The 23241-nt window shown below is 42.9% G+C and overlaps 1 protein-coding gene across 3 annotated transcripts in view; it reads right to left on the bottom strand.

The window, feature by feature from the left end:
* Positions 1-23241, bottom strand: part of BBS4 (Bardet-Biedl syndrome 4) — a 44136-nt gene that overhangs the window by 13103 nt on the left and 7792 nt on the right. Inside the window, exons 3-7 of one of the 3 annotated variants that reach the window (XM_072981953.2) lie at positions 11103-11182; positions 8933-8996; positions 6606-6717; positions 5858-5930; positions 2684-2737 (exon numbers count right to left, since the gene is read on the bottom strand). In XM_072981953.2, the coding sequence (XP_072838054.2) occupies positions 2684-2737; positions 5858-5930; positions 6606-6717; positions 8933-8996; positions 11103-11182 (383 nt within the window). The remainder of the gene's footprint in view (positions 1-2683; positions 2738-5857; positions 5931-6605; positions 6718-8932; positions 8997-11102; positions 11183-23241) is intronic. The other 2 variants (XM_072981956.2, XM_072981954.2) reach the window with 2 other exon arrangements.

The raw sequence follows: 23241 nt of genomic DNA, 5'->3' as shown, positions 1-23241 counted from the left end.
GCTCAGCAGCTAATGAGTATGGACTTATGAAGCTGTTTTATACAGAGTTGGACCCAGGGGTGTAGCCGTAAATTGAAAAGGTTGGGCTGATCCCTACACTCCCCACAGCCAGCTACTTTTTCACCGGGTCCAACGCTATAGGGAGTTGGATGAGCAGCAGGACTTTTGTAAAGTGAATGGCTCTTAATTGTCAAGACCAAGCCACCCTCAAATGCTTTGAATTACAACCAGGAAAAATAGAACATCATTCATTTTTCTACTTTGAGCTCAGCTCAGACAGAAGAAAGAAACCTTGTGCGGGTGGCAGATGATGTCAAAGGCAGTGCTGTTCAAAAGCCCCAGATTGAGCCCTGGCTCCAAAGCACCACCAACTGAGCCATTTGTCTATGTAGCCAGATAACGGCTGGAACCCTGGGTGGGCAACTCCAAATGCATACGTCTGATGCTGTCAGCCATGGACTTTAATCTTTAAGTTTCCTATTCCTCTCCCCGCCCAAAAAGGTTGGGACTCTTTGGAGAGGACCCTGATCTGCAAAGCTTTCTGGCAGCCTTTGGGAGCCTTGGGATATTGGGGGGGGGGGCTTTAATGACCAGCAGCAACGATTTGGGGAGATTAAAGCTTCTTCCCACTCTGAGACTCCCCAGGTTGAAAGGGATTCCTAGGGACCCTCAGAACCTTGCGGGGAGGGAACAGCAAAATGTAATTATAGACTGATGGCATCATGGGTCTTATTGTGTGCAGAGCTGGGTAAGTCAGAGGCTCTGGCCACTGCGTGGACGGCAAGTCTTCTGTGACTCAGGCCGAGAAAGGGTTTTCCCATTTCTTCTCGTTCTCATTTTAACTGGGGACCTAAGGGATGGAACAAGGGCACTCTGGCCCTCCTCGGGTGTGTGTGTCCCCAGCCAGGATCAACACTGGCTGTGCGGTTGGGGTGGGCCTGGGCATTGTAGTTGCAGGAAAGTAAGATTTCCCATCTCCTTTTTCTTCCTCTTCCAAATAAAAACCTTGACACTCTTCGGAGAGGACCCCTACCTGCAAAGCCTTCTGGCAGGTGAATGAGGCGTGGCCTTCCTTTCCATTTCCTCTCTCCACCCCGGCCACATACCCCTGCCGGTCGAGACCCAAGAACCCTCTGCACTTCAGCTGAGAGCTGCACCTGCTGCGCCCCTCTCCCCTTGGCAAGCCTGGGGCATTTCGGCAAGCTCCAGGAGGCCAGAGCTGGCCCTTCTGTGTGGAGGGCCAAGACCGGATCGATAAGCAAGCTTTTACAGCACATCACTAAATGCTTATCCCGGCACGGAGGCTGGAGGGCTGCTGAGCCACACTAAGGGGCCTCCTGGGCACACTGTTAATCTCTTCCAATGAGAGCCATCGATTGCCATGGCCTCCCTCCCTCCCAAGGGCCCAGCCCGTGGGGCAGGAATGAAAGGTTTCAGGGTTTTTTTTTCATGACACATTAAAGGGGGGGGGGAAGAGAGAGTTGCTGACAGAGTGAAAAAGAATTATGCTGCACAGGATAGTCATGATTAAAAAGTGAAAATGCCAGCGTACTCTGCAGGCTTCATTATACTTTATAGGATGGGGTGACTCGATGCACAAACAGCACATGGCATGTGAAGGTAGTAAATGGGAAGAGGTTTATCACACTGATGGCACAGAAAGACATCAGGAGAGCCTTCCCTTGAAAGTCAAAGACTGCCTCATGCAAATGTGTGTGTTCCCAAAACGTGAGATGACCTGGGATGGCCGCTTCCAGAGTTTGCAAGGATGAGATCTGAGCCTCCTCTTGCCAAGGCTTCTGCTGACTCGGAGGCTGCGCTACTACTAGCAGAGACACTGTGCCAATCCTGGATGCTCCACGTCACCTCTTCTCTTAGGCATCCTTCAGTCTCGAGAGGCTATGGTCACGTGCTCTGTATGTCCTTTCCAGAGCACGAAGCCTGGTACCACAGACTTCATAACTTCTAAATGCCCTTAAATGCTAAACATACAGGAGACCACGTGGTTTAATACAATCTCAGGAAGTCTAAAGATCACAGCTCAGGCAAACTTAAATTTATACAATAACAGAATGCACAATTTGGTCTTCTAGACCAAATCACTTCCCTTTTAGGCTTCTGGAGTACAATTCAAAAAGATTGTTTGATACCTGAAAAGGTAGGTCTCTCTTATAAGGGCCATGTTTTCCCCCTTCTGCTTTTGACTCACAATGTTCTTATGAGAAGAACTTGGCTAGTATGCAGTATGTGGACAGGATTCAACACAGAGAAGTCAGAGATGCAACTCTCAACAGTAAGTTAATAGGCTTCCACTTGGCAGAGACTGAAAAATCACCTTGTCTCCAATATTTACAACCATAGGAAGCTTGGCTGGGGAATCCTAGTGGTCAGAGTGGTACCACTATATCCCCCTCCATCGTTTACTATCCACTAACCCCAGCCTCCTTTTTCTTCACCCTAAGCCACTGTCTCCAGAGCTTGTGGCCGCAAGTACATTTGGGAAACTGCAATTCAAAAGAGTGACATTCCATGCATGTTCTACCTGTTTCCTGCACAGCCCCCTCTTCTTAACAACAAACCAAAAAAATATTTATTTTGCCCACAGCCTCAAAATTGTCCTGCATTGCCCTAGTGATGCAAAACAACCATTTGAACTGCCTGCCAGAGAATTCCCTGACATTACCTTGTTGAAATATTTTAGCTGCATGTAGCAAACACCCAAATTGTGGCAGATTTCCTAGGGATAAAAGAAAAGAGGATTATTTGTAAATTGGATACAATACCCAAGGATACGAAAACCTCTTGACATTCCATGAAACATTCAGAAACGATCTGCAAAGGACCAATCCCTTCAAAAACTACAGACGATTCTACCTGTTGAAAGAGCGCACCTCTAACCAGCTGCCCTGTGTTCTCAGATGGCTCACAGATAATCTCCATCTAACAAAAAATGATAAAGTGAAATTCCTAAGAGCTGAGCTTGGCAACAGTCTCTAATGCAGTCCTTTACAGGCCAAATGTCAAATGTTTATTATTTAAGATGGGAAATGTAACCTTGGTGGAGTTGGGGGTCACATTTTTGCTCCCAGACCCAAATGCAGGCTGTTATCAGGCCGAGAAATGGTAATTCCTACTGAAAAACAAAACAAAAACAAAACACCCAGCCCTTTTCCAGTCCCACGGGTAGGAAACCAGACACCACCCACGGTCTTTCCTTCATGTGAAGAAACATCCTTCCACCGGCTCTAGTGCTGGAAGGCAGACCAAATAATATCATAGCTCATGTTAGTGAAACCTGTTTTAAATAAAAGGACGGCAGCCGCCATATTGGTTAGTAACTCATTTTTTAAGATCCATCATGGCTCAATCTCCAAGCAGAGAGATGAAGCCACTCCAGTTCTGGATAAAATGCAAAACAAAGTCTCTCCTGAGCAGCAACTGTCAAGGCAAAGCCAGTCTAAGGCCTCCAGGAAGCCATGAGAATCACTTTGGATGTCCAAACCCATCTCAATAAAATGGTTAAGAGTATGATGAAAAGGAGCATAGGTCTCTAAGGAACCAAGCTGATGGGGGTGGTGGTGGAATAAACCCAAATATTTCTCCCATCTATGTTGTTCTGGGTATATAATTAACTCCCACTGCATAACTCATGCAGGTACAGGTACACCTGGACTCTTGAGGAGCTCAGATGACTACTAGGGCTGCCAACCTTATCACATATAACCATGGCCGTGATGCCAGGCCAAACAGAAACATCTTGAAAATGAAGTTTTCCATTGGAGAAGTGCAGAAAGTGTCTATCAGTTGCCTTGATGGGGACATGCTGGACAGCTTCCTTTAGATCAAAGGAAGCAAGGAAAATCTCCTTGATGGAATGGTCTCCATCTGGGCCTCACATCCATGCAGCTTCTTCAGTCTGAGGAGAGTTGATAGGAGATCCCTGATAGATCCTACACGTTGATTTCACTTCTGCCCTGGTCTGAATTGGCTGTAGTGAATAACGAACGTGGTGGATCTATCAAGGATCTCCTACCAACACTCCTCAGACTGAAGAAGCTGCTTGGGAGAGTAGCAAAACATTTCAACCTAACAAGAAAGAAGTCCATTTGCCATGACACAACTTCCAGATGGCAGGACCTAGATCTGAGAAGCAGTCTGTTTGCACAAGCAAACAGCTGAAGCAAGGTTGCCTCTCTTAAGATGACACAGCAAGTGAAAATGTACCTAAAAGGCTAAAAAAAAAGCAGTGGGAGGTAGTCTCCTGCAGAACTATGTGTTGTGTTTAGTCGTGTCCGACTCTTGGTGACCCCATGGACCAGAGCACGCCAGGCCTTCCTATCTTCCACTGCCTCCCGGAGTAGTGTCAAATTCATGTTGGTTGCTTCGCAGACACTGTCCAGCCATCTCATCCTCGGTCGTCCCCTTCTCCTCTTGCCGTCACACCTTCCTAACATCAGGGCCTTTTCCAGGGAGTCTTCTCTTCTCCTGAGACAACCAAAGTATTGGAGCCTCAGCTTCAGGATCTGTCCTTCCAGTGAACACTCAGGGTTGATTTCCTTTAGAACTGATAGGTTTGTTCTCCTTGCAGTCCAGGGGATTCTCCTGCAGAACTAACTTCCCCTGCAGAACTAACTTCCTCCAAAAATCATCCCCTTCACCTGGCTGAACTACAGAAATAATGGGGGGAGGAGGAGGAGGAAAGAAGGAGGACTAGGTAAAAGAAACCACATTGGACAATTAAGGTAATGGGGGGAAACCTGCTCCAGAGGCTTCATCGGGGCAGCAAAGGAAAAGAGCTGCTCTCTCTCCAAGAAGACAAATCCAAGACTGGAGGGTGTTTCCTCCTCGTCAGCCAGATCTGGATATGTGTCTTGTCAAGATGGAGGAGTTGACCTTTTTGTGTTGGGTTTACTCCTCCACTGACTGAGAAGGATCCGTTAAATGCAGATTTTCTCGTTCTCTCTGCTGCTGTCGATGGTTAACCCCTGCCATTCTTCAACGGCAGTAACTACAGTGACTCTCCAAGCATATACTGGGGCAAACAGAGCATTGGAGGCGGAATGCCTCTGCCCTGAGAAAGTCTTCCTCACAGATGGCTTGTAAAACTGTGGATTCTAACATGATCTGGAACAGATGCATTCTGGCTGCTCCATCCATGCACCTTTTGTCTTATGGCTTTTAAATGTTTGTTAGCCACTTTGAGGCCCCTTTGGCTTAAGGATGGGATGAGAACTGGCAAATAAATGCAGGAGGCTACAGAGGGATTAGCTACCAGCACATGGCTTTGTGTCTATAAAAGAGTACATGGTCAGGTTTTGTTTTCCTGCTGAATATTAAAACAGGAAGCCATCTGTGCGCACATCTGGTAGAGACACAAGCCAGTGCGTTCTCCATTTTGCTTTACCTGGGGGAAAGACTGTGTATACCTTCTGACACCGTTTCATCATAGATCTGTGAAACTGCCTTGCAGCTGGAAAGTGACCGGACTGCTTATGGGACTAAAGGCTGGCCTATGCTGTCACTTCCCTCCCTACACATGAGAATCCATGAGCTGTGCTTAAGTCCCCCTGTTGCACTGGGAAATATTTATCTTAAACGGAATTGTATGCCAATACAGAGAGCAGGGAAATCTGCTGTGACATTAGCGCTGTCCCCAGTTATTGCAGCTGCAGGAATAATCATGGCTGCATCTGCATACAGCTGGATACATATTCATGTTTCTCTACATGAGCTGCATCCTGAAGGGCGAGCTGCTTCTCATCAGCACAAGCGAGCAGCCCAAGGTCACTCATTACCTTTCATGTGTCAAAATCTAATCAATTCTACTTACAGCCAGGAAGGAAAACCTCACACTTACCCAGTCCTTCTCGTTGTGCCGGCCTGCATCATTGTAAACTTCAATAGCTGCTTTGTGCTTCCCCAGAAGAAACCTGCAAAAACATTTCCCATCTTCATTTTTCTCAGCCTTTCCTCCTAAAGGTATCACTGGACAGGCAGTGGTCCATCAGACAGAGAAATCAAAGAAAGCTGTACAGATACTTGTGTTGCAGAGTCAAACAAAATAACCATGAGATGCCAAAATATATATTCTTTTTAATATATCTAGGGGCTAGGACATCCCAAAGCCAGCTCTCAGCTGGTCAAAAAGACCTTATATATGAGAGTGTTGGATAGTCTTTTTCTTGATGGCCTGATTTCATAGGTAGACGGGGACAAATCATAACGTATGAAGGGGGACCAAGGAAGAGAACATTGTTGGTTCTCAATAGAGGTTTTAATTATGGCAGCCACAGGGAAGCAGTCAAAAGCAGCAGAGCATTGAATAGCAATGGGGAGGGAGGGAACAGGGAGGTGGGCTGCTGCCTCTCAGCCTATATGCAGGCTCCCTTGAAGCATGTGGTTGGCCACTGGGGGGAAAAGATGCTGGAGTGGGTAGGCCCCTTGGAGCTCTGCTCCATTTGGACTCTTTGTGTATTCTTTAGGATGCAGGAAGGGGGAGAGGGTGAGCAGTTAAGACTATGCAGGTGTGAAGGAGGCTAATGGAACATAAACCACCATGGCTGGCCATGTGATACCTGAAATCTAAAGGATTAAAGAACACCTACAGTGATCGGGCCACCTGTTTGAGATTGTCGGCGCTTCGAGGTTTGAGAATAGCACATGTCTGGAAAAGCTCGAGCGATTCTTGAATCTTCCCTTCCAATCGAAATATCAAAGCTGAAAATCAACATGGCCACAAAATGTTAATCAAGGACTCTTTTACTGAAATACTCTGGGCACAATCCTCGCAGGAATATGAGAGGAGAGCCCAGAGAACCAACCTGTCAGCTCTGCAGTGGAAGCAAGTAAAATGGAGGCAAGGGGGAAGCAGGCGAAAGCATAGCAGAGCTACAGGCTTGAAACAAAGGCACCGTCACCTCCACCATCTCCCTGACTCCCTGGAACAAGCAGAGCCCAGAGGCATGGATTGTGCCCTAGTTGTAGACATGGCAAATCCTCTAGACTTAGAAGGGGTGGCAATGGCCACAGTCCATCATAAGCTCAAAGTTCTAGCTATTTTTAATGGCAAATAGATCTCAATAGCTAATACAGCAAGTAGAGGAATTGGCATACTTAGGGAAACTTACCCTAAAGTATGGTTGTCATGGGAAATGAATGGCACATCCCCAGCTGGTGCTAGAAGGTGCTCCTTCCTCCAGATCTGGGTCTGTTTCTTTTTCAAGCATGTGAGGACAGAAAGGCAACTCCTGCAGCCCAACGCTCGATCTGACGTGTGGCTTTGCTTGTCTTATGCTAACTCATGGGTGAAAATCACATGGTCCTGGGACTGCATTAGGCCCCCCCGCTCAATCTGTATAGGTCCATGAGCCCTCCCGAATGTCAATCATCTGTCATTACGGAAAACTATACGCCTCTAGCCTTTAAAATAAGCAGCTCCTGCCACTCCACGCTTGCAAAGGAGGCTTGCAGAACCAGAAATAGACTTCCAGTCACTTAGTGATTGCATGGGATGTAGCTGGTACAGCTTGTGGTGACTCCAAGAGGGCCAAATTGGCCCCAGCAAACTTGGCACTTCCCCACCCCTGTGCTACGAAGGAAGTGTCTATAGGGTGAGAGGAAGGGTAGGGCCCTTGGCAGAGGACCCACCGTGGGTGAACTCTCAGGCTCTGGCATTGGCTCCTTTAAGCCTCTGCTACTCATCCATTCACCATGAGACATGTGGGGGATGTGGGGCCCAGAGTCACATCCTGGGAATCCTGGCCACCTACCTCACTGGCAGGAGGAAAAGTACAGATGGTCCCCGGGCCCTCTCACTCCTCTCTGCCCTCCCATTCTGTCATTACAGAAGGAGGCAGATTCCCTCTTAGTTCACTTCTCCAAGCAGATTTCCACACATGCATGTAAACACTCAAAATCATGACAGGAACAGAAGGAAGCTAGCTGGCTCTCACTCACACAGAAGGAAGGACTAAATTTAGATGACTCTTTCTCCAACCCTGATTCGTCTTCCACCCATATGACTGAGACAGTGCACAGGAAATCACGGTGGAGGCCATGCAGAGATCATTTTGAGCAGCTACCAGGAAAGAGTTTAGCACTTCACGCCCCATTTCTGGCTGCGTCGTCCCTCAAAACTGTACTGCCTGGCAGTTTTTCATCTAACAACAATGCTAAACCTTTATTCCATATATCTATTTATAATATCCATAATTTACACTTCACAACTGGGTAGGAATGTGAACCAGATTCTCTAAAGTCTACCATTCTGGTTGCAAACAGTGCACTAGCTTTGAAATGTTTTCCCCCCTCTTCTTATAAATGTGTGTCTCAGAATTTGATTGCTGAAATGAAAGCACTCTGCACTGTATATTTTTTTGTGTTAAAATGAGGTGAATCTGGACCCATAAGCAGCATGGACATGGGAAAGGTATGTCAATTGTGATCTCTTCAGAGGAAAAGAACAGTGTAAGTGTAATGAAATATATAATAAAAGTGAATTAGTGGATAGAGTGGTACATAGAGATTCGGGTTCAAATTCCTGCTCAGCTCGCTATGGAAACTATTTGGAGTGGGACAACAATAGTAAACAAGTCCTTGGACATCTCATATATTTCAAAAACCCTATTATAGTTGCTATAAGCTAAAAGTGACCTGAAGGCACATAATGCAAATGGTGAATGTTTTAATTTTTTTTCATTATACACTTATCATTTGTGAAGGAACACAACAAATGAATTCATAGAAGCCATTTTTCAGAATTCATAGAATCACAGAAACATAGACTTAACAGAGTTGAACTAGACCGCAAGGATCAACTTAGTTCAACCACCTGCTGACGCTGTCAACCCAAACCAAGAGCATACCAGTTACACTTTAAGCATGCCAACCACACTATGTACAGTATGTGTAAGTACCTATGGTTTAAACCTACCTTGAACATAGACAGCATATTCGCACATCCCATGGGTCTCCTGAAGTTGCTCTTTTATAGCAATCTGAATCAAGCAGTAAAGACACAACAATTTAATAATAAGGAGAATATTCATTTTATATAAGGGGCAGTTAAGTTAGGAGCTCAAATACTATGTCCTTCAGTCAACTGGCTTCAACATGAAGCTTGTATTTGTGAAGAAATATACCCGACTAAAAACAAGCCTGTTTCTCTTCTTTTCAGCAAAGGGATATTGAACTAATTGCTTCTCATGTTGTAATTTGTCCCTTCTGGAAAGAAAATCTCTTGAAGTCAAATTCTCCAAGAGCAGGGGCTGTTTGATTCTTTTAACACTGACAAAGCTTTCCTTTTCATTTAACGGCATTATAAAATCCTTCCGCATTAAAAAAAATCTTAACATTCAAGTAACAGGCGCTGAATATATAACAGCAAAGCAAGCTTAATTCCCACTACCCAGTACTTCTGGAGTAGAATTCTGTTATTCATCTAATAAAAAATTAAGCACATGCCCGGATGGTCCTTAGTGGTTCATAATCTCTTTGCAAAGAGTAAATTATCTTCTTAAAAAAACACTATACCAAAGCTCTAAAGAATATTCTCCTTGGTACAAAGCCTGCACCTGTAGGACCATTCAAGATGACTCTTCTTTTTGCTTATATTTTTTAGTTGTGATTCACTTCAGCAAAGTTGTAGCCAAGATAATCAATTTACTGAAACCAGATGGACGCCATTTACATGCAATGCAACAGCTGCATTGCAGTCTCATTAACATCGGAAATTCCACTATACTGTTTCTAGTCTTTTAGATTCCTCTCTTTCTATTCCATGTATATTTTCTGGCACAGGAACATCCAGCCCACACTGGCCCAAAGTGGAGCAGTGTCTTCAAATTTGGTAGCTGGGCAGAGAAGTAGCAAACAACCTCCCTAAAGGAGAAACACGAGCTGACGGCTAAGCAGAAGTTTCAGCCTAGGATTGTACACTGACCATAAGAGTCTTAGAAAGTTATGTTACCAAATGATTTTAACTGCATTAGACATCCTGCTAGCAAAAAGAACAGGCACTCTTTCTCTCTCCACAGCCACTTCTCAGTAAAGATGTTACAAAGACATTTCAATACATACACAAAGGAATTCCACCAAAGTTTCAAATTGTTGGGTTTTTGGCACAGCAAGCTAAGGAAAAGGGTATATTTTAAGCGAATGCACTCTCCCCAGAATCAGTGTTAACAAACACATCTGAAAGCATCTCTCTGCATGTTTATGGTGAACAAAATAAATTAAGCTCAGGCTGAAATTTCATCAGAAGTAGCCAAATGAACATGGTCATGACGACTAGCTACACTGAATGGGCTGACAGGTCAGGGGTAAAGGGAGAAATATGCAGCAGGTCTAAAGGAAGCTATGAGAAGGTTAACATGCTGCAATTGTTTAGGTCAGAAAAAGAGTGCAGAAGAGCCTTTTTATACACAGGAGGTAACAAAAACCCGGTTCAGACATCGCATCTCCCAATCTCCAAACTGCAGTTTCACACGCAACCTTCTCTCCATCTTTCCTGCCCTTTTGAATATGGATTCCACATTCTCCCCCATTATTCAGCCTCATGTCCAAGCTGGACCCAGAGCTAACCAGGGATGTTGGGAAGTCTTTTGGTCAAAGTCTTTGGTACCAAGTCCCAAGTCTCAAATCCGAGTCCCTATCAAAAACAAGCTTTTCTTCCTAGGGAAAAAAAGGAAGGGAATGGGTGGGTTCTGAGTCACTAGTTGAGTCCAAAGTCATTAAAAAAAACCAGAGTCCAAGTTGAGTCACCAGTGAGACTTAAGTCCGACTTGACAGCGAGGCCCACGACTCAAGTCTCCATCTCTGAAGCCAACTATAGTTACTTCTCTCTGAGTATTGTTGTTGTGAGCTTTTCATTAGGAGTACGGCTCTAAAGAAACTCTAGCAGCTTATCAGACCCAACAGCGAAAGTAGTGTTCAACTTTAAATCCACAGTCTTTAGAAAATTTAACTAGATGTACACATCCCTTATCTTTCCCTTCGAAGGTTTATGCAAAAAAAAAAAAAAAGCAGTCTTATCTCCTTTCCCCAAAGTTGGCCTTTTGAGTGACTAGAAAAATGGTAATAGTCAAGATATATCTTTTTCCTACCTTACATGAATCATAGTCTTTGCGGATATAGTACAGGTAGATCAGCCAATTTCTTTTCTCCAGAATGGGCAGTTCTGGTGCTGTGCAAAAAAGTGGCAGAACAAACATTCACTCATCTGGCAGGTTATTATTTTTAAGAATCACCTGTATGCTCCACCCAAATACATGCAGGAATAATGGATATTGCATGAGCCAATGTTGCTCTTCTTGTTCCAATACAAAAGGAGGCAACAATCAGGAAGATTTTGGGGAGAATGTGGTAAACACTTGGAATTTTTTTAGAAGATTATGCTTTGACCCCAAGAATGCTGGAGATAAAAAGAAGAGGTGGCTACCCATAAATATTATTTGTTTATTAAAATAATTACATGTCAATTTTTGCATCTCATTTCCCCGTTGAAAGACCAGATCAGATCAGAATAATCACTTTTTTTAAAAAAATAAGCCAGAGATCTTTTTTTTTCACAAGGAAAAACAATTCAATAATTTTACTGGACAATATAGTGTTGAACAAACACATTTTCAGATGGCATTGAAACACCATTTATTTATTTATTTATTTTTGGACTTATATACCGCCCCATAGTGCTACAAGCACTCTCCGGGCGGTTTACAATTACATTATACAGGCTACCATGGACAAAATAATCAAATGGCTCTTACTAGATAACCAGGGTTTTGCAGCTTGCCACAAATAAAGCTTGTATCCTGTGTTTCCCTAAAGCCCGCACTTCTGGAAGTAAAGGATTACACAGTGAGACCACTCAACATGACTTGAGAGGAGGGGAAAGATTGTGAGGGTAGAATCATCCTCTAAGCAATCAAAGTCTAGCCATGTGAGACTTTGAAGATAATAAGCACCAACCTCCACTTTGCAGTGAGTTCATAAACGTATAGATGTTCTTCTCACAAGCTTCCGAAGAACAGTTGGCTAAATATGGTTACATGGACTTTTGGATACAGGCAGTATGGCAAATCATAGCCTCATCCTGCATGGTTATCACAGAAAATTTTTTAATTTTTTGTTTGTTTGATTGATTTTTATATTGACTACCAAGGCCACTCTGGGAAGTTTACAAATACTTTTATTACAAGTACTGTATGAAGGTATCAGAAGCACAAGGTTATAATCCAATCAGTTGACAGGGCCCTGAGCGACAACTCTGGTAGGGTATTTACTTTTCCTGATAAACACTACGCTTAATTTAAAAGTTTGAAGAGCACGCCTCTGTTCATACTATGGAGCCCTGATTTGTAGTGCATCACATTCATTTCTGCAGCTGAAATGGCAATCCAAACGTAACCATAGCAACGGATAGGAAAATCTAACGTTTGTACATCAATATTATGAGAAGCCTAGCAGAAAACAAAAGCTAAAAGACAGCTGAAACAGCAGCACAGAAATAGGAATAGGACATAATTCAACAGGTGACAGCACAAAATATGACTTTCCCCACTTTCTAACAAGACTCTCCCAATTCCAGTCAAGCAAAGGCCCTTTCCCATTTTTTAATCGCTGATTACATTTTTTGCTGTGGACAATGGCTGAACCAAGTGAGTGCTCTGATTCAACTCTAAAAATAACAGAAACAAACCTTGAGTTTTTTTGTCAAAAATGCATTCAGAACACTCAGTTAAATCAATTTATTTTCAATGGAGGCAGGCAGCAAAACCCATTCCTGTGATGAAGCAATCGAGCCATCAATGCAGAAACCACATCCCTCCCACCAACCTGGAGCAGAGAGTGGGCCAATAGTAAAAGACAGCATCTCACACCCAGATCCAACACTCCCGCATTCAATCTCAAAGCCCTGTCACAACCCCTCTTCTAGAAAAAATGTGAGACAGATTTCTGTCCTTTACCTGCTTTTAACTCCCATTGCATGCCTGACTACTTGCTTTGAATTGCAAACTGACTGTGAAATGCCCTTCTGACTTTTCCCCAAGAACTGATGTCATTCCTCTGTGCGCTATGGAGAACAGCATAATTAACACATATCACTCTCCCTCTCTCTGCTCAGAGATACAACTGATTTAGTTCAATGGGCTTTACTCTCAAATAAGTGCGGGCAGCACTGTTATCTCATTTACTCACATCTGTGCTGAGCCCTGTAAATCATACCAGCACTCTTGGCTCCAGCTCCCCCTGAAATCTATGTTCCTGCTTAGGATGGTGCTTGTCCTTCCCTAGGGCTGCCAGAACCAACCTGTCATCTCCTCCTTCCTCTGTAGAGGAATGCCAGCAGGATCCAAGGCACTCTGGGAATTGTAGTTCTTGAGAGAAGATGTCATGGACAGACTGCTGCCTTACAAAGTGGATGCCTTCAGAGGTCCCTAGGTAAGAATTCTAGCACATTTTCTCTCTCTTAGAGAGTTCCAGCCAGCAGCCGCCCCGTATAAACCTGGATGTCAGTCTGTTCTGCTCTGCTTCAGAGTCTCTCAGGAAAATAAATCTGCACAAATACTCTCTGACCTGGCCTACTGTTTCGATTACATTTTCTGGTCTTATGTTTCCAGGATTAAAAAACAAACATGTTAGTCTTTTGCAGCAAAACAAAAAAAATATATTGTGGCACCTTAAAGTTTTGACAAAATAAGCATAACAAAAGCCTACAGTACGTGACCTATAACTTGTTAATCTGCAAGGTGACACAAGATTCGTTATTATTCTTCCTTCAGTGAAACCATAGCTGCTTCTCTCCCCTGCTCATCTGATCCTATCCTCCACCCTCTTGGGACCGGGAGAAAAGCCCTGCAAATGAATGGCTAATTCATGCCAGGGTCTGCTTTAAGAACGGATAACTGAGATCTTTAAGCACAGCAGTTTTCCTGTTTCAACTACTGAACAACAGATCCAGATGCAGGCTTGGGGAGTGGTACTGGTTGCTTTGTTGATTTTAGTTTCCTTGCTTACAATAAAAGCTATGGGGAAATAAATTGTTTTTTTCTCTTTTCAATTTTTAAACTACCCAGGCCATTGGGATTTATAATTCTTCTTTAGAAGAAGCCGGGAGAAATAATGAGAACATGAGCCTAAAGAAGTGACAGCAACAGAAGCGCAAAGAGGACGAGTTTTGGCAGAAAATCAAAGAGATGCGAAGAGGGTTAACTTGTTTTACATCCAAGGCTGACTGTCACCATTTCTTCTCAGCAAGGAACAAAAGAGGATTAGAAAGCACACACAAGCCCTAGAATACTTCCCAAGCCTTTTTTTTTTTGCAGACTAGTTTTTTAAAATCCCCTAGCTACAGAATAAGGTGTTTTCTACAACAGAGTGTTTTTCATCTAGGATTTCAGACATGAGATCTTAGCCACAGCCAGCTTAGTGAAAGGTTTGTTTTAAAATAGGGACCAGAAGGGTCTTGTTTACATACAGAATTAATTGCAATAGCATAAATCACAGCCATGAACAACTTCTAATTAAGGAATGAACACTTGCACTCCTCATCTTGCATCAACTCTTGAGACTGGTACGTAATGAGGAATACAACTGCCAACTTCTTAATTGCAGTAGTGAGAGATGTTGGCAAGTCTTTGGATCCAATTCCAAATCTTTGTTACCAAGTCCTGAGTCCCAAGCCCCAAACCCGAGTCTCTATTAAAAATAAGCTTTTTTCCCCCTAGAAAGAAAGGGAAGGGTGGGTGGACTCCAAGTCATGAGTCCCAGCCACTGGGGAAAAAAACTGAATTGAGTTACCGGTACAACTTAAGTCCAACTTGACAGCGGGTCCTGCAACCTGAGTCTCCATCCCTGGTATTAAGTGCAATGGAATATACTACAGCCATTAACAACTTCTAATTAAGGAATTAGCACTTGCACTCCTCATCTTGCACTGAGAGCTGCATCTGAGCAGCTTGCACTCCTCATCATGCACCAAGTCTTGTGACTGGTACGTAATGAGGAATACAACCAACAACTTCTTAATTAGCACCGCTGTAACTGATGCCATTGCTCTTACACCACCATATGTAAACAGTATGATTTTGGCCATTGCATTAAAAACCAGCACTCAGAAATAGTGACCATGATCTACATAGGTCATGGAGAACAAAAATAATCACAAATGAGAGACTACATAACCAGGTGTGTGTGTTTCACAACACTGCACACAGAGAATCTGAACACCCAGGCAGATATCCTTGCACATGGACAAGACAGAAAGCCTCTGAATCTCTTTGCTCCCCAAGCAATAGCTTTGTCTCATTGCTTAGTGCTTCTTCTTTCCCCTTCACCCACGCTTGCAAACAGCTACTAGAACTGACTTTAAATCAAACAATAAACCTGTATGGCTCACAGTTATTTACAGTCAACTGGGTTTAATAAAACCCATCATATACAATTCTTATGCTTCCAACAAAGCTATAATTCATCTCACTATCCTGTATTAATAGTCCCCCTACACAGGAAAGGAACAAAATTAGATTGAAACTGCAGAAATAAGATCAGCGGGTCGAAACAAATAGCAGGCATTCTTGACTCTATGGCTCCCCTTCGTGGAAAAGAATGGGTACAACAATATTGTTCATCTGTGCTTTCAGGCAGCTCCTTCAAAAAAATGAACAGAAAAACGAGATAACAGATATCTATTGTGATTATATGCATATTGCCTAACAAGGTATATGCTTAGTGAGCAATGCCATTAATGCGATTTTGTAAGCTGAGACTGTGCAAGATGCAAGAAATTACTGGTTCCCTGTCTTCACTCAATGCCCCAAATCTTGTTGCTTAGCATTGATAAATCACACTAGAGTAGGACCATGGAATCAATGGAGCTTTAATGAGTTAACTCCTCCAATAAGACTATGCTGAAGTAAGTCACAGTTAGAGTAGTCCTATTTGAATTGACAGAACTTATGAAGTTGACTTGCCAAATCTCCATTGATTCAATGGGCCTACTCTAGTGAAAATCACTACACAAAGCAACAGGATTTTGGTCACTGTTCACTGAATGGGTGCCAGTTAGGATAAAGAACAATGGACAAGATGGACTAATTTATACTTCCCTTATTATTTCCAAGATGGCTGGATAAAACTGGTTTAGGTATCTGGCTGTAGAGCCAGAAGTTGGGAGCACAATTCTCCACTGTACCTCCTGAAAGAAGAGCCAGTCCAGGTGGCCACAGGCAAGCTGCATGGTCTAAGAAGAAGGGGCTGGTGGACCACTTCTGTGTATTGTCTATTTTAACCCTAGAAAAAGGTCACCATTAGAGATGGGCATGAGCCGCCGGTTCAGCAGTTTGTGCCAGTTCATTCTCTGTATGAACAGGTGTTTGGCACTTTGCAGCCCCGCCTCCTCCAGCAGAAACCCACTCAGGGGCAGTGCCTGGAGGAGGCGGGGCAAGGAAGCTGCTCAGATGCAGCTCTCAGTTAAACAGTTCAATAGAGCAATGGTTAAAAACACTACCATCAGGGAGTCATTTTTCGGTAGGATGGGATCATGGGATTTATTTTTCAGAAATAAAACATTTCCAATTCTCCCCCCTGGAAGGTCCTGAGTTTCCCATGGAGAAGCCATTGGGGGCCATGTGGTGGAGGGAGTCTTTAATTTTGGAAAAGTGCAACTGCTGGGATGACTTTACCACTGGTGGCAATTTTCAAACATGAAAGACTCCCCACACTAACCTGAACCTTGCAATGGCTTCCCAACAATAAAAGGGACTCCATGGAGCCTTGGGACTTCAAGGGTCGATTGGAAATGTTTTCTTTCTGAAAAATTGCCATAGCTGATGATATTATCAACACAGCATGGCTATGCAAACAGGATTTCTGACAGTAGTTCCTTGCTTTTCTTCCCCATTTACTTGATGCTGTCTAATAAAAAGAAAAGGTGTCATACATCATCGGATTGAGAGTGTCCATGCTGTTTCGCTGGTTGCTGCTTGCAGGTGTAGAGAAAATCTCAACATCTCCCTTTCTTTATTCATATCAAAATGTTACACAATCAGCATTACATGCTTCTCTGTAGCACTGCAGGAGCTGCTACTTCGGGAGGCAAACATGTTCATGGCATACTATCTAATCTTGCCCTGTTGTGCTCAAACAGAAAGCCACTGAGCTCTTTTATACAGACACCGAATGATAATACATCTCTGTCAGTGAACATATTTATAATTTCACACTGAGACATAAAACAAAAGACATCCATCGCCCGAGAGGAAATTATGCAGTTTGCACAGCTAAAAAGCATCACCTCCTTTTGGAATCTAAACTCCTGAAATTACAATTCTCACTGTCCTATAGTAAACTTCAGATACCTTTCCTTCAGCAGTATTGAGGCACGAAGGGGAAATTATTTTATGTTAGTGAATTTTGGAAACCTCCTGAATCAAAGCATTTTGTTTGTTTTTTTAATTACACACTGAACACCATGGCCACAATCTAGAAGAAGCATTGCAGAAGCTGCACCAGCAAGTGCAGCTACTTGAGAAGGTGCCAATCGCACATGTGATGTAAGCACATACCTTATACCTTATCAACTCTACATACTGGCTTCTGCAATTCATTCTCCAAGGGCATAGGCTTCCTCATGAAATCCAAACACCTTTCTTAAGAAGAAAGATCACAATAAGATCATCAGGTTGCAAATAGGGGTCATCAGAGTACGACAAAGAGCCAGGTCAAGAAGTGAAAAAAGTCATTATCTAACTAAGGAAAAAAAAACTGGATATGGAACAACTGATTGGTTCAAAATTGTGAAAGGAGTACGACAAGGCTGTATATTGTCCCCCTGCTTATTTAACTTATATGCAGAATACATCATGCAAAAGGCTGGACTGGAGGAATCCCAAGCCAGAATTAAGATTGCCGGAAGAAATATCAACAACCTCCGATATGCAGATGATACCACTCTGATGACAGAAAGTGAGGAGGAATTAAAGAACCTCTTAATGAGGGTGAAAGAGGAGAGCGCAAAAACGGGCTGAAGCTCAACATAAAAAAACTAGGATCATGGCCACTGGTCCCATCACCTCCTGGCAAATAGAAGGGGAAGATATGGAGGCAGTGACAGATTTGACTTTCTTGGGCTCCGTGATCACAGCAGATGGTGACAGCAGCCACGAAATTAAAAGACGCCTGCTTCTTGGGAGGAAAGTAATGACAAACCTAGACAGCATCTTAAAAAGCAGAGACATCACCTTGCTGACAAAGGTCCGCATAGTCAAAGCTATGGTTTTTCTAGTAGCGATGTATGGAAGTGAGAGCTGGACCATCAAGAAGGCTGACCGCTGAAGAATTGATGCTTTTGAATTGTGGTGCTGGAGGAGACTCTTGAGAGTCCCCTGGACTGCAAAGAGAACAATCCTATCCATTTTGAAGGAAATCAACCTTGAGTGCTCACTGGAATGACAGATTCTGAAGCAGAGGCTCCAATACTTTGGCCATCTCATGAGAAGAGAAATCTCCCTAGAAAAGACCCTGATGTTGGGAAAGTATGAAGGCAAGAGGAGAAGGGGACGACAGAGGACGAGATGGTTGGACAGTGTCATCCAAGCTACCAACATGACTTTGACCCAACTCCGGGAGGCAGTGGAAGACAGGAGGGCCTGGCATGCTCTGGTCCATGAGGTCACAAAGAGTCGGGCATGACTTAACGACTAAACAACAATAAACTAAGAAAACACAATGCTATTGTTTTGTGTTTATGTGTGTGGGCACTCTAGTTTAAGGCTACAATGTTTAACATGCTGTTAAAACCAGTAGGATAAACAAAAAAAATATTACAGTGTGGAGTCCCTGGTTCAGTATCCCAGCTAGCTAAGCATGCTTCCTTTTATGACACTCCATTCCACCTTCACCCTTCCAAACACTTATTCAGTGTTCTCTGACCACTGTGTTATGTCACATTCTCAAAGGGGTATTTTCCCCTGAAGAATTTAGATGAAAAGAATCCCTAAAGCTTTTAAATTATGCCTACAGATTCCCTCCCAGTCTCTGTAAATCCTAGAGTTCTCCCAAGTACACAGATATCTTCTCTCTTGTTTTCCACAGTCCCATTTTGGGCTACACCTATATCCATCATCATCTGCATTTACTAAAGAGATATATATCCTCTACCAGCTCTAAGCAGTAGGAACATTTTCAGGCCATGAGGGCTCAAACATGGTGAAAGGAGGAGAGGAGAGGAAATTGCTTGGACTATAATGAAGTGGTCTGTAGCTTAAGGAAAGACAAAAACATAGTTTGGGGACCTTAACAGCATTAAAACAGTTCCACTTTATTTGTTGAAAAGAGCCATGTTGAAAGCAGCGACCGCCTACAGCTGAAAACAAATACGGAATCTCAATTATGCTAAGAAAGTTCAACCACATTTGAAGGGATTTCTTAGCTTTTACCCCAGAATAGAAACAACAAAAGGAATAAGCCAGCCCAAGTTAAACATACTGATACAGTATTCTATTTGTTTTCACTGAGAGTAGGTTACACGCCTGCTTAATTTTTCCTGCAGAACATGATGATGAGCTACGAGTGGGCATAAATATGGACACGTTACACGTTACCAGACGCCAACAGGTTGAGAACAACATAAAACCCAGCATACTGATTGCAGCATACGGTTTCACGAATACAAGCAACTAGGAGTCCTGTAGACTCAGAGAAACAGAGGTGGTATTAATCCACATTTCTCTGCTGGACCTTTTGGTCCTATGAGCAGGAGAGGTAAATCTTATTTGGCATAAAGTGTTAACTGTGGAAGGCATTGCTACACGCATTAGAAATCTATCTGTGCGCCTAACAAAAGAAGCACTCCTCATGAATAATATCTATCTGTTTTGTGTTCATTCAGCAGGAAATTCAATCTACCCTCAACTCTTCAGTCCATCAGAGAAAATGTAGCATATTCTACTCTTCTGACTAGATTTCAATGAGAGAAAATGCAAATGGGCTCTATTGAGCATTCTGTTCCTCTCCAATAATCAGCATGGGAATAATTTGGTCAGACTGAACACCAAAACTATTTTTCCTTATAATTTTGTCAGATATAGCATGATTAACCAGAAGCACTAAACCTGCAATTTGCATGCCACATTTTATTGATGAAAGAGAAAATAAGTTGGAGGGGAGCCTTTGTTCCATAAGAGCAGCAGTGTACATAGAGAGAACAATGGCTCCTCCAGTAGAGTAGTATCGGTTACTACAAAATCATTTGATTTGATTGGAATGCTTGGGCAGAGAAAATTGGAAAAAGTGGAGCTCACTGTCTTTCATTCAAAGTCAGAAAAAGCCTTTGTAAAAATATACAATTTATTTAACGTGGAACAACATGATTAAATTTTTGCTAGAACGGACTGATATTAATCCCATGATGCTTCCGGGAGCAGGGATTTTTTTCTTCTTCTGACATTGTCTGGTTCTAGAGCGCAGGGAGACAACATGGGGCATGTTTTACATTTTGAGGCAGTGGTACTGTTTGCAGATAAACCCTTCGGAGAAATCTGTGGGGGTTGAATCGAAGGTTTGTTTTATTAATGCATTAGGCCCTGAATAATGGCTGGCTCTGGAGGGCTTACCTCTCAGCAGTACATTTAATGCAGAAGGGATTCCAAGGTTCAAGATCACGTACAGCATAAAATTAGCTCATTATTTCCTTTTGGAATCAAATCGGTTCTAGAGATACATCTTAAATTTCGCACAAGATAGAGATTACGATGCCCTCCAGTTCCTTGTTCACCCTGCCTACTGTTCACCATTCCCCTTTTCTTACTGGAGTCTGGGATTATTATTAATATATTTTAAGGATTTGGAACATAAGGTCTCAAACTTAATTTGCTAGTGTTAAATGTTAGAAACTGAGAATTGAAATAACTGCTATTAACATTTAAAGCTCAAAATATTTAATTCACTGAATTAGTGTTATTAACTTGTTAACTATATCAGACAAAAGAAGAAGAAAGAAAGAAAGAAAGAAAGAAAGAAAGAAAGAAAGAAAGAAAGAAAGAAAGAAAGAAAGAAAGAAAGAAAGAAAGAAAGAAAGAAAGAAAGAAAGAAAGAAAGAAGCCACACAGCTATATTTTATTCTTCAGACCAACTGGTACTCCTGTTCCTCCTGAGAATAGGTTAAACACCTGTTTAATTTTTTCCGCAGAACAAGATGATGAATGACAAGTCCACCATTTTCTGGCATACTGCCACATGGCTATTCAGACCCCAGTGATCAGGTCCTACTGGACTCACAACCACCAGGACAAAAGTGGGGAGGGAAACTAGCTTCAGTCTCCTGTGAACGAAACTGAGGAATTCTGAAAGAAGTTTGCATTTTGAACAAAATCAGCAACTTGTGTGGAAGATGGGGCGGTTTTCACGGTCATTTCCCCAAAAGGTCTCTGTAGAGGCAGCTGTTTTACTCCAGCAAGAACAAAGCACTTTGGTACTTTCAAAAACGAACTCAACAAGCATATTAAACTGGAAACGGAGTTTGTGGGCAGGGTTTATCCTGCTGTTATCAAGTGAGCTCTAGTTTATTATAAAAGCCACAGCATTGAGTATCAGACCATTAAGCAGCATGCTACTTCAGGATCTTCCCTTGGCTTACCCAGAGTCATTCCTGACTTAACGGGAGAGGAGTAAGATACTAGTAAGCATGTTGGGCCCTACAAGGTTCCTGTTCTTGCAATTACAAAAAGAAAGAGAGTCTCAGTTTGCATCAGTGGCAGTCTTTTTTCATTTCCATTTATGTCTCCACGAGGACAGAGGGGCCAACTTAGGAAGGCAAGAGGATGAAAAGAGAGGCAAGAGAAATAATGCAGAGACAGGAAAAAGAAGGTGAGTGGATCTGTTATTGGGATGATAGATATTTGCAATGACATATTCCCCCCCCCTCTTTTTTTGGGTAAACGGACTGGACTAAGATTATGGCTCTGGAAGTTTCCATCGTCTGCCAATACGTGCGACTGACTAATTTCATGGCAGGAGAATAACAAATCTCATGCACAGTGGGATGCTGTGCATCCACATCCAGGGAGAGTCGACCGCATTTCAAACCCAGCCTACTTCCACACCAGAGTACCAATTGTGTGATCCTTTTGTGTTACACCTGCAAGTACATGTCACATGGAAGCTCCACACAATAATTAATTACAGCACTATATTGTCCAGAAATGCCCTTCAGGGCAAGATCCTTCCAAAATATTTGATCACAAATCAGTTTTGTTCATTAAACATAATTTCCAATATATTTGAAGATCTCTCCGTTTTTGTGCTTCCAGTTGACCACAGCTAAAGAATTACTTCCCTTAAATACCTGCCATCATGTCAGTTTCTGTTCCTGTAAGGCAGATGTGGGGAAAATGCAGTCTCCTACATCCTGGATTGTAACTATCATCAGATCTAATCAATCCAGCTAATGGGAAGAAATTCTCAGAGGTGCAGTCCAACATCTGGAGGGCTGCATTTTGTACAAGCCTATCATAAAGGGTGAGAGGGAGACTATTTCCTGGCTTCCCTAAATTATTTCTATTTGGCAGATCATGTTACCGTGAGAAGCAGCATGCATCACCAATTGGTTGGCTAATGCACAGTCTGGGTATCTGAAGTGTGGCATGGATGTAAAGATGGGGACCATATGGCCAACCTGAACTTAATTCTTTTAGCACACTCAGGGTGTGTGCATGAAGAACCTGGCCATGTAAGTGTTATTTCAAATGGTAAATGGCCAGGATCCTGTTACCCTTGCCTGCCAGTTAAGTCTAGCAGTGCAAATTTCAGCTGTGAATTGCCATCAGTTAAGAAGTCAGCACAGGCATTTGCCAGTGCATGCTTAGTCACATATCTGGTGTCTGACAGCAAATGACTACACTGACTTCTTAACTTCTGACAATTCACAGGTAAGATTTACTCTGATAGAGTTACACTGAAAGGCGAAGGTAACAGAATTCTGGCCACTGACATTTTCAAGTAGCACCCATGTAGCCAGATCCTTCATGCACACACCCTCTGAGAAATGTTAGGGACAGACAAGAGTGGGGTTGTATATGTTACGAAACATATCAGTACAATGAAGGAGTTAAGAGTTACCTTTGCTATGTAGTGGAATCTCCACATTCCTTTCAGCAAATTAGGTAGTTAACCTGATTACTGCATGTATCCTTTACTGTGTCCTGCATATGCAGCACCTAGAAGAGTTACTTGTTTGATTACAAC

This window comes from Pogona vitticeps, chromosome 12, assembly GCF_051106095.1.
Source record: "Pogona vitticeps strain Pit_001003342236 chromosome 12, PviZW2.1, whole genome shotgun sequence".
In the NCBI taxonomy this organism is placed as follows: Eukaryota; Metazoa; Chordata; class Lepidosauria; order Squamata; family Agamidae; genus Pogona; species Pogona vitticeps.
The sequence above is the reverse complement of the archived record's forward strand: the minus strand, read 5'-3'. Positions and strand labels throughout refer to the sequence as shown.